This window comes from Chelonoidis abingdonii, chromosome 20 (assembly GCF_003597395.2).
Source record: "Chelonoidis abingdonii isolate Lonesome George chromosome 20, CheloAbing_2.0, whole genome shotgun sequence".
Classification (NCBI taxonomy): Eukaryota; Metazoa; Chordata; order Testudines; family Testudinidae; genus Chelonoidis; species Chelonoidis abingdonii.
Genome location: NC_133788.1, coordinates 23,373,205 through 23,384,169, shown reverse-complemented (window position 1 = coordinate 23,384,169; position 10,965 = coordinate 23,373,205). Strand labels below are relative to the sequence as shown.

The following is a 10,965-nucleotide window of genomic DNA, read 5'->3' as shown; positions in this document are numbered from 1 at the left end:
GGTTTGATGGAGGTTTCCTCCCCATTTGCTGACTGCAGCTTTGAAGCACCTCCTGCAGGATTCCAGCACAACAGGCGGGGAGAGGGGAGCTGGCAGCATGTCCCCCAAGCCTGGCACTGCTGAAGCTGGCCTTCTGACCCTTCTCCTCGCCATTGGCACAGCCAACACATTCAGGGCAGCCCAGCCTTTGCCCAACCACAGCCAACTTGCCAGAAGCGCAGCACCAAGTGGAGCAGATTGCAGCTGCCCTCCTATTTCCTGCAGAGGTGTGAGCAATGGAGAGTGCCGTGGGGATCGCTGGAGCAATGCTCAGTGCGATCTCCAAGTTCCGTGGCTTGCATGTGGTCTCTAGCAGCAGCACGCTGGCCACCTGCAACCCTGGCTCTGGGCTGGTTTCTTTGCTATTCATTGTGGAGACCCTAGAGCACCACAGTGTGCCTGGGGGTCACTGCAGCATTGGCCAGTTCTGGCCAATCCGTGCCAGGCTATGGGGTGCCCACCAGGAGAAGAAAGTGCCCGAGCTGGCGGCAGGTGACAACTGTGAACCTTGGCTTGAAGGGCAGGGAGAGGCTGGGGCAGGGCAGGGAGCCTGGCCTCCTCCAACGCTCTGTTGAAGGAAATCTTCCTGGCTGACTCAAGGAGCCACAGCGAGACATCAGGCTGGTGGAAAAGGGCCACACCGGGAGTGGCTCCCAGAGCCTCTGCATGGACACTGCATTCCTGCCTGTGCCTCTGGTACTGAAGGGCCTTTCCTAGCACCTGGGGAGATTTCACCTGGGCCTTGGCCTGAGCTGCAGCTTCCCAGAGCGCCATGTGGTACAGAGAAGGGCTTGAAGCCATTCCCTGGCTCCACAGATATAGCGCCTATTCTGGGCTCTGTGGCTACCTGCAGGGGTCCCTGGGCCAGCACAGTGGTTTGCTGACTGTGTGGCTCGTTGGACAGCACCCAAGGCAGAGCTCTCCTGCAGCTCCATCCCCGCGGTTTGTTCTCCAGCCAATGCTCCTTGTCCGCTTTCTGGAGCGTGACAATCGCTTGCTAGTTCACTCCAGCACTGCCTGGAGAGAGGCCAGGCTAAATGGCTGGCTGGGGCCACCAAGAAGCCAGTCAGGGTTGTAATCATTCACAGCAGCTGCTTTCTTTGGTCTCATTTCTCCTTTGGAGCCGTGTTGATGGGCATGCTAGAGAGGTGCAGCCGACCCTCGGCCTTATCAGGGAAGCCCCACAAGCTAGAAGGGGCTTGGCTCCCCAGCGGGCTGCAGACAAGCTGACGTGTGGAGCTGCACCTCTACCCAGCTGGCCTGGCACAGTTCTCAGGGCCAGACTGAGCTAGGCACCAGCTTGGTGGGGCCTGGGCTACCCCTACCCCCGCCGGGCGCTGTCTAGTCTGGACTGGCTACTGCGGGGGGCGGGGGGGGGGCACTGCAGGCTACCCAGCTGGGGAAGGGGCCTTGAGGCCCCAGCCTCCTGGAACCCAGCACCCTGCAGTCACTACCCCGCTCCTAGGCACCCAGCCACGGGACTAGGAGGGATGCATCTGGCACGGGGGCGGGCTCCCCAAAGGGCTCTCGCCCGGCCGGATCCAGCCCAGGAAGCCTCCCGACACCCCTACGTTCACTCACCCGCAGCAGCGGCGCCTTCGGGCTGCGGGGAGCTCGGGGGCGGCTCGGGCGACGAGCTGCAGTTCGGGGGAGGGGAAGGTAACCTGATCCCCGGAAATTCCAGGGGCTGCGCGCTCCGAGGCTGGGAGCAGGGCCGGGACACGTGGGGCCGGGGGAGAACCCGGGCAACGGGCACCGCGGGGCAAACATGCACCCAGGCGCTGCAGAGATACCCGCGGTCGCCCGCCTCGGGCCGGCCGCCCTGGGTGCTCCTCTTCCCCGCCGCCCCCTTCTGGCCCGGCCCCCCCGATGGCCTTCCCACGCTGGCCCCTCGGCGGACCGCCCTCCGGGTGCCCCTTTCCCCAGACTGCCCCCCTCGCGGCCCGGACGCCTCCGGGGTGCCCCCTCTCCCGCCGCGCCCCCACCCAGGATGTCCCCCTCCCCCTCTCCCGCCGCCCCCCCGGGCCGGGCCGCCCTTCGCCCCAGATGCGCGGAGCGTGGCTCTTCCCGCCGGGTTTTCTGGCATGTAGCTCATTGTTGGGCGGGGAGCCCGGCCCTCCGTACCTTCCGCAGGGGGGCTCGGGCTCCGGCGGGGCTGGCAGGCGGCCTGGGCTTCCTTCCCACGGCAGCTGCTCCGGTAATGACTCCAGGCTGAGGTCCGGGGGCGGGGGCAGGCAGAGCCCCCGCACAGCATCCGGGCCCGGTTCCCCGGCGGGACGTCCCGACTTTTCGCCCCTCCGATACTGGGCACGAAGGCCCGTCTGTTCTCCCCCGGCAGCCAGCGGCTCGGTTCAGCGCTGCCGAACAAGAGGCCGGAGCTAGGGTGCGAGTAACAGCCGCGGCAGAGAGGAGCCCTGGACGGGAGGCAGGCTTGCCGCACAGCCGGCTGCGTGGAGAGATCCAGGCTGCTGCTGGCCGAGCCAGGCTACTCTCTGGAGGGCGACAGCCATCCAGGCCTGCTCAGGCCTTGCTATTTAGCCACATGTTCGGGATGCAACCCCCGCCTGCTAGAAGTGCCTGTGAGCATAGATCATAAGAAGCTAGGTTGGCAGGACCCTCTGGAGGTATCTGTCCAACCCCAGCTCAAGCAGACCAGGACCAGCTATTCATCCCAGCCAGGGCTTTTGTCAGACTGGCCTTAAAATCCCCGTAAGGCAGGAGAGTTCCACCACTCCCTGGGACCCATTCCAAGGCTCCACCTCTAGTGAATAGGGTTTCCTATATCCAACCTAGACCTCCCCACTGCAATTGAGACCATTGCTCCTTGTTCTGTATCTGCACACCGAGAACAGCGGGAGGCTCATCCTCTTGAACCCCTTTCAGTAGGCTGAAAGCAGCCTCAAATCCCCCTCATTCTTCTCTTCTACGACTAAGAAACCAGTTCCCTCAGCGCTCTCCTCTTTTATGGAGTGTGCAGGGGTGAATCACTCAATAAATTGCCATGTTATGTTCACTCCCTCTGAAGCAATGTCAACTTGTGTCTTGTTATATTTAAAAAATATTTGTATTAACACTTTTCATTATTAGATGTACTGAATTTCAATATGTGATTAGAAATGTCACTACCCCATATACCATTCATTTGTAACCTGTTTTGGGACTCCTGGATGGAAGGTGTTTAATAAGATAAAAAATATTAAACTATGAATTAGGTCTGTCAAGCGATTAAAAATTACTCACAATTAAAAAAATTAATTGTGATTAATTGCATGATTAATCAAGCTGTTAAACAATAACAGAATGCCATTTATTTAAATATTTTGGATGTTTTCTACATTTTCAAATATATTTATGTCAATTACAACACAGAATACAAAGTGCACAGTGCTCACTTTATATTTATTTTTATTACAAATATTTGCACTGTAAAAATGATGAAAGAAATAGTATTTTTCAATTCACCTCATAGAAGTAGTGTAGTGCAGTCTCTTTATCATGGAAGTTAAACTTATAAATGTAGAATTATGTACAAAAAATAACTGCATTCAAAAATAAAACCGTGTTAAACTTTAGAAACTACAAGTCCACTCAGTCCTATTTCTTGTTCAGCCATTCGCTAAAGACAAACAAGTTTGTTTACATTTACAGGAGATAATGCTGCCAGCTTCTTGTTTACAATGTCACCTGAACGTGAGCACAGGTGTTCACAAGGCATTGTAGCTGGCATCACAGTAAATTTACGTGTCTGATGCGCTAAAATTCATATGTCTCTTCATGCTTAAACCACCATTCAAGAGGACATGTGTCCATGCTGATGACAGGTTCTGCTTGATAACCATCCAAAGCAGCGCAGACCAACGCATCTTCATTTTCATGATCTGAGTTACATGCCACCAGCAGAAGGTTGGTTTTCTTTTTTTGGTAGTTCAGATTCTGTAATTTCTGCATTGGAGTGTTGTTCTTTTAAGACTTCTGAAAGCATGCTCCACACCTCATCCCTCTCAGATTTTGGACGGCACTTCAGATTCTTAAATCTTGGGTCCAGTGTGTAGCTAATTTTAGAAATCTCACATTGGTACCTTCTTTTCATTTTGTGAAATCTGCAGTGAAAGTGTTCTTAACATGAACATGTGCTGGGTCATCATCCAAGACTGCTATAATAGGAAATATATGGCAGAATGCAGGAAAAACGGAACAGGAGACATACAATTCTCTCCCAAGGAGTTCAGTCACAAATTTAATGAATGCATTATTTTTTTTTAACAAGCATCATCAGCATGGAAGCATGTCCTCTGGAATGGTGGCTGAAGCCTGAAGGGTCATAAAAATGTTTAGCATATCTGGCACATAAATACTTTGCAACGTTGGCTACAAAAGTGCCATGTGAATGCCTGTTCTCACTTTCTGGTGACATTGTAAATAAGAAGCAGGCAGCATTATCTCCTGTAAATTTAAATAAACTTGTTTGTCTGAGTGATTGGCTGAACAAGAAGTAGGACTGAGTGGCCTTGTAGGCTCTAAAGTTTTAAATTGTTTTGTTTTTGAGTGCAGTTATATTTAAAAAAATCAAAATTTGTAAGTCACAATAAAGAGATTGCACCACAGTAGTTGTATGAGGTGAATTGAAAAATACTATTTCTTTTGTTTATCATTTTAACAGTGCAAACATTTATAATAAAAATAATATCAAGTGAGAGCTGTACAGTTTGTATTCTGTGGCAACAGAAATCAATATATTTGAAAATGTAGAAAAACATCCGAAATATTTAATAAATTTCAATTGGTATTGTATTGTTTAACAGGTTTCAGAGTAGCAGCCGTGTTAGTCTGTATCCACAAAAAGAACAGGACTACTTGTGCCACCTTAGAGACTAACACATTTATTTCAGCATGAGCTTTCATGGGCTACAGCCCACTTCTTCGGATCCACAGAATGGAACACACAGACAGGAGATATTTATACATGCAGAGAACATGAACAGGTGGAAGTACCCATACCAACAGGAAGAGTCTAATCAATTGAGATGAGCTGTCGTCAGCAGGAGAAAAAAACGTTTGAAGTGATAACTGAGATGACCCGTAGAAGGTGTGAGGAGAACTTAACATAGGGAAATGGATTCAATTAGTGTAATGACCCAACCATTGTTTAACAGTGCAATTAATCCCAATTAAAAATTAATCATGATTTTTTGTTAATCACGTGAGTTAACTGTGATTAATTGACAGCCCTACTATTAATTAACAAAATATTAATATTAATAATAATATTAATACAACATTACAAACGCTGAAGTAATAAAAAAACTATAATTCCCAATATGCACCACCCGCAGGTGCTTTTCTGCGCATGCTCGTGCCTACTCTCCTTCCATCTAGCTGTCTGGACCGAGAACTACCAGTCCCGGCATGCCATGCGTGATCTCGCGTAGCTTATGCCTACTCTCGTGAGAGTCGGCGCTATAAACCCGTGCGAGGCGGCTGAGGTCCCTTTTCCCAAGTGCGCCGAAGGCGAAGAAGGAAGGTGAGGGTGAGGGCGACCGCGGCGCCCGGCTTGCCGCTCCCTGTTGCGGGGCGTGCGGCTGGCCGGGACCGCCGGGGCCGGCCGACGCGCAGTGCGGGGGGTCCCGGCCAGGCCAGCCAAGCGCCCGCCCCGGGGGCCTTGGAGCCTGGCGGCTCGGCCGTTCCCGGGCCCCGCTCTGCCGCGGGGGCGGCCTGGGCTGGGGGTGCGGGCCCGCGCCGCTCCAGTCTCGCGTGCGGCCGAGGCACGTCCCGAAGGGTGCGGGGCGCCCGGCCGCCCGCCCCGGACCAAGGCAGGTCTCCCTCTTGTCGTTCCCGGCGGCGGCGCTGCTTCGCTGCGGTGTCCGTCGCGCCGCGCTAGCCATGCGGGGCCGTGGAGCTAGGAGCGTTCAGTGACTCGGCTCCTGGCCGAGCGGGGTTTCATTGCCGCCCTCCGGCCTCTAAAGGGTTGTAGCCAAGGGTTCCTAGGCACCTGCTAGGCTGCGGGTGTTCAGAGCGTATCTTCAGCACTGCGGGATATGCCCAAGGCCAAGAGACCTGCTGCTGCCAGCCTCCTCTAACCAGTCTTTTCTTTGTAGCTGTCCCCACCAAGACAGAGGCAAAGTCCAAGGCTCTGAAGGCTAAAAAGGCCGTTTTGAAAGGAGTCCACAGTCACAAGAAGAAGAAAATCAGGACGTCTCCCACCTTCAGGAGGCCCAAAACTTTACGATTACGCAGACAGCCCAAATATCCTAGGAAGAGTGCTCCTCGGAGGAACAAGTATGTTGGTGCGGTCCATTTTCTTTAAAATCTGTTTCAGTATATCCAGTGAAAGATCTGGACACCTCCCCCATCTCCATCACACTTGAGTTTCTTGATGGAAAGCCAGCTTGGTTTTAGTCACAATCCTATCAAGCTTTTCTTTTTAAAAATACTTCACTTGTTAAATGTAACTTTGTATTGGAGAATCATAAGTAACATACAAGCTAGTAGTTTTAGGTCAAGTCTACACTAGAAAAGGTTGACTACTTGCAGAACCAGCAATCCCTCCTATTGCAGTTGCTGTTTATATGGCAAAAAAATGAGTGAAATAAGCTGTGCTGACAAAAGCACTTTCTGACTAGTATAACTTCATCCACACTAGGGTTTTTGCTGGTATAAAGATGTTTAAAAAAACTGAAGCAACATTGCAAACAGATTTCTAGTGTAGAACTGCCACGGAGTTCCTGGGCGATGCTTTGGAATGGCCCCCCACAAAGCCAGTTAGGACTTTGAGGAGCCTCCTTTTCCTTGGAGCAGACTGTTTTTAGGGCAAGAAGCTTATACGGCTTTACCTTTCTGGGTTTGACCTTGGAGCATTTAGCATATATCCCTCTGTGTGCTTTTTACAGCAAGTCTGCCCACATGGGGTTCTGGGGAAGCCAGAGGGTCCTGTACCCCCACTTTGCAGTCAGATGTGACTTTTAGCCAGCCAGTAAAAGAGGGTTATTAGATGACAGGAACATGGTTTAAAACAGCATGTAGGTAGAGAGAATGGGACCCTGCAGCCGGGTCCATTCTGGGGCCCAGTGACCCAGACTACCTCATCTGCCCTCACTTCCTGTCCCCTGCCAGCTCCAAACTGAACCCCCCTCCAGCCCCTCTCTGCTGAGTTCCTTTCCTGGGCCAGGAGGTCAACTGATCTTTGTTCCACACCTTTAGCTATCACCTTGCAGGAGGGAAGGGCCCTAGGCCATTCGTTGCCAGGAGACAGAGTGTGGCCAGAAACTGAGGCACCCAGGCAGTATTCAGAGGAAACATTAAGAACAGTCCCACTTCTCACAAACCTGTCTCAGTGAATGGAAGGGCTGTGTTTTGGAAACTGAAATAACAATGTCTTGGCAGCTTTCTTAATTACTTGGCCTTTGTAATGGATGTTTGGGGTGCAAATGATGATTCCATGCGACCAAAGCCTGAGAGCTGGTGATTACAATCTTACTAGTGACTGATGTACCCTAAATGTTTCCTAGAGCTATAGTGACAATATGCTGTGTGAAGGAGCTTTCTCTAGCATACCTCACTGCTGCCAGTGTTACACAACGCAAATGCTTCTCCCATACAGGCTTGACCACTATGCCATTATCAAGTTCCCTCTGACCACAGAGTCAGCCATGAAGAAGATAGAGGATAACAACACCCTGGTCTTCATTGTAGATGTCAAGGCCAACAAACATCAGATCAAGCAGGCTGTCAAGAAACTGTATGATATTGACGTGGCCAAGGTCAACACATTGATCCGGTAAATGAAGCACTTGTGGGTGTAAGATGTTTCAAAGTGCCCTGGATGGTGTTTAAGCAGTTAATTGATTAAAAAAATTAAGGGGAAATGTACCTGGCTTGAGTGAAACTAGCAGGTGTGTGGAACTGGAACCCAGAAGACTAGCTGTGTGGGATGGGGGAAAGGTTCTAATGATAGAGAAATCTGAATTTTCTGATTCATTCATATGCTTCCTCTCAATGCTGTATATAAAGACAGTTATAGCTGAGTTTCTTGGTTTGTAGGCTACAGTGTATGAGTTGCAGAGTTCAAGATCTGTCATGATTTTGTTGTACAATCTTTGCTTTGAATCTGAGCGTGTCATAGTGGAATGTAAATTGTAATCACTGACTGAAAGGAGTAACCTGCAGAACTGAAGTACCAGCCAGCTGATCTGAGCAGCTCTTTGGGGAGCAACAAAGGGAATTTCTTTGTGCAAATGATGGAAAATGACTTCAACTGAGTTCAGTGATGTTTTCAAAGGAACCACTGATGCACAATGTTGTGATCCACAACTGGAAAAGAGATAAGGAGTTGTGGGTACTAATGCCTCATGCTTCATTGTAGGCCTGATGGTGAGAAGAAGGCTTACGTCCGTCTTGCTCCAGACTATGATGCATTGGATGTCGCCAACAAGGTGAGAATGGAGACTCTTGAATTTTCTCAGTTTCATCTGCCCTCTACTCTAGACCCTGTTTTGACATACAGCTGAGATCAGGGCTGTTATTCTCAGCGGGTGGTGTGCTGTGCTGAAGAAGGGCAGTAATTCCTGCACTCCATGTGGAATTGAATTTCGCAGATTCTTAGTAGAATTCTTAGTCATCACTGGGCTAGAGCCTTTAAAAGCCTTAAGCCTTTAGAACATTTTTATACTAAAGTGGCTATTGACCCTGACCTTATATAAGAAATGACAGGAAGGGGAAGAGGTATCAGAATTGAACAGTAATGTTATCGTTGGCTTCCATCAGAAATGTACTCATGCAGGAACGCTGGGATATTGATCAGCAGCTAGGAACAAATGGCTCTGGAGCAGATTCATGAGCTCTGCATGGCTGCAGACAAGCTCATTGCTGTCTCTTAGCTGAGGTGTAAAACCTTGTTGACACTTCTGTCATTAACCATTCAGTGGCACCCTTAAGAATGAAGGTATTGGTCATGCTCACAGCCCAACATTCTGCCTCCCTAATCTAACCAGCACTTTCAGCTGGAAGAGTAATTCCTCACTTACTCTCATTAATGTTGCATAGAGGTTGCTGGCAAAGAATGTCTGTTTGTTCCCTTTTTCTCCAAGGAGAGGGGCTGTATTGCAACAGGGGTCCGTGATCATGTGTAGCTGGTCTGGGAAATACTTTGGGATGAAACATGCTCTATAAATCTTGCTTACAGTCTCTTAATGGGGGAATGAATCTTTGCGCTATTCTAAAAGAGCTTCTCTGACACAACTTAAGCTGTCCAATGACTTGCCAGCTATTGAGTAGAACATGCCAAAACACCACACATTATAGAGATACTTCTGGCACTTGGTAGAATTTTTGTTGCTGGGCTAGGGGAAGAGCAGTTAGTTCTAGGACAGGATAGGAAGGAGCATGGTGCCCCTCAAACCAGCCTTGGGGCCTGCCACAAAAGTTTCTCTTAAACAGGATGGTCAGAAGTGGGGGTAACAGGCATTTTAGTAGGGCTGTTGTGCATCTTACTGTGCTAGGCTGTTCTACTTGTGTGTGTTATAGGCAGGATTAGGTGCTGCAGGAATAGCAGATGGGATGTTTGCATTGGACTACAGCTTTTGGGGGGAGATGGATTCATTGCCACTGTTCTACATCTTGATCTCCATCTTCATGTGGGCAGGGTTCAGGGTGTAACATTCCTTTTGTTTCCTTTCAGATTGGAATAATCTAAAGGGCATCCACCAAGAGCTGGGCAGATGAGATAATAAACTTTGTACAACCACTCGTGGGCTCTTGTGTTTTGTAACAGAGTGCTCTCTGGGAGACTTGGGGCATTTTGCACAATTTCAGTGGCTTGAAGCCTACATACAGACTGACTTTCATGCAATATTACTGAAGTGGAAGAATATAAATGCCACTTCAGAGGTAGTAAAAGCAGCAAAGAATCCTGTGGCACCTTATAGACTAACAGATGTTTTGGAGCATGAGTTTTCGTGGGTGAAAACCCACTTTGTCAGATGCAGGTAGTGGAAATTTCCAGGGGAGGTGGGACTGTAATGCTATCCTAGACACCTGCAGCATGGCAGACTTCCCAAGAGCTAGTCTACAGGAATGTGGTGGTGGTGAAGCACAGGAAGAGGTACAATGACATCTCAACCCCAGCTCATTCTCCTTGCGGGAGTCTTAAATCACTAGTATGTTGTATTCAACATGCTGCTCTTCTACCTGGGCTACTCTTGCAACACATTGGTGCTGCTTTAATTACATGGAGTCCAAATACCAATGGTGGCTGCTGCTGTTCCCACTTTACCCCAGACTCAGCCAGACCTTGTTCAAAGTGCTCTGGGCTGCATGGATCATGGCTTCATCCTGCAGGTTGGTTTCATTTTTTTGCCTGCTGCTGCCATTGTATAACTCAGTGCTTCTCAAACTATTGTACTAACAACCCCTTTCACACAGCAAACCTGAGTGTGACCCCCCCCTATAAATTAAAAACACTTTAATTTCTGTTTAACACAATTATAAATGCTGGAGGCAAAGTGGGGTTTGAGATGGAGGCTGACAACTCGCAACTCCCCCTGTAATAACCTCATGACCTCCTGAGGGGTCCTGACCCCCAGTCTGAGAATGCTTGGTGTAGCTACTTCACCGATTTCAAATGAGACCTTTGAGAAGTTCTCATGTTCAGTTCATCTGGTTGATCACAAGTGCCTTCACCCTATCTGGCTTAGCTAGATAGCTAGAAAGTGCTGTGTGAATATAAGAGCTCGAAGGACTGTTGGGAAACATTGAGTTTTTTTGGGGCCAAGCTGGTGTGAAACCTATTCTGGTCTGTCACTTAATGCTCAGATTTGCCATTTCAGGGGAGGTTTCATGCACTGGGATGCCTGTGAGCCTCAGGCAGTAGAACTGGATTTTCAGGGTGTGATGGAGTAGGGGCTGTGTGTGTGGGGAACGGGAAGGAGTAGG

At 49.6% G+C, this 10,965-nt stretch overlaps 1 protein-coding gene and 2 non-coding genes across 3 annotated transcripts; all 3 read left to right on the top strand.

Annotated features, from left to right (window-relative positions):
• Window positions 1-275: 275 nt before the first annotated feature.
• Window positions 276-9,778, top strand: RPL23A (ribosomal protein L23a). Its single transcript, XM_075059544.1, has 7 exons — window positions 276-531; window positions 1,627-1,762; window positions 5,514-5,560; window positions 6,135-6,315; window positions 7,637-7,813; window positions 8,399-8,468; window positions 9,713-9,778. The coding sequence occupies exons 1-7, from the start codon at window positions 276-278 to the stop codon at window positions 9,725-9,727; spliced, it is 882 nt and encodes a 293-aa protein (XP_074915645.1). The 3' UTR covers window positions 9,728-9,778.
• On the top strand, window positions 7,457-7,529 carry LOC116829766 (small nucleolar RNA Z17). The gene has a single exon (XR_004374804.1). It is a non-coding gene; the product is annotated as a small nucleolar RNA Z17 (small nucleolar RNA).
• On the top strand, window positions 8,265-8,329 carry LOC116829765 (small nucleolar RNA SNORD42). The gene has a single exon (XR_004374803.1). It is a non-coding gene; the product is annotated as a small nucleolar RNA SNORD42 (small nucleolar RNA).
• Window positions 9,779-10,965: the final 1,187 nt, after the last annotated feature.

Coding starts and splice junctions, on each gene's coding strand:
- RPL23A (XM_075059544.1), top strand. CDS start 276: ATGGAGAGTGCCGTGGGGATCGCTGGAGCAATGCTCAGTGCGATCTCC. Junction 532..1,626: donor AGTGCCCGAGCTGGCGGCAG/GTGACAACTGTG, acceptor ACTCACCCGCAG/CAGCGGCGCCTTCGGGCTGC. Junction 7,814..8,398: donor AAGGTCAACACATTGATCCG/GTAAATGAAGCA, acceptor GCTTCATTGTAG/GCCTGATGGTGAGAAGAAGG.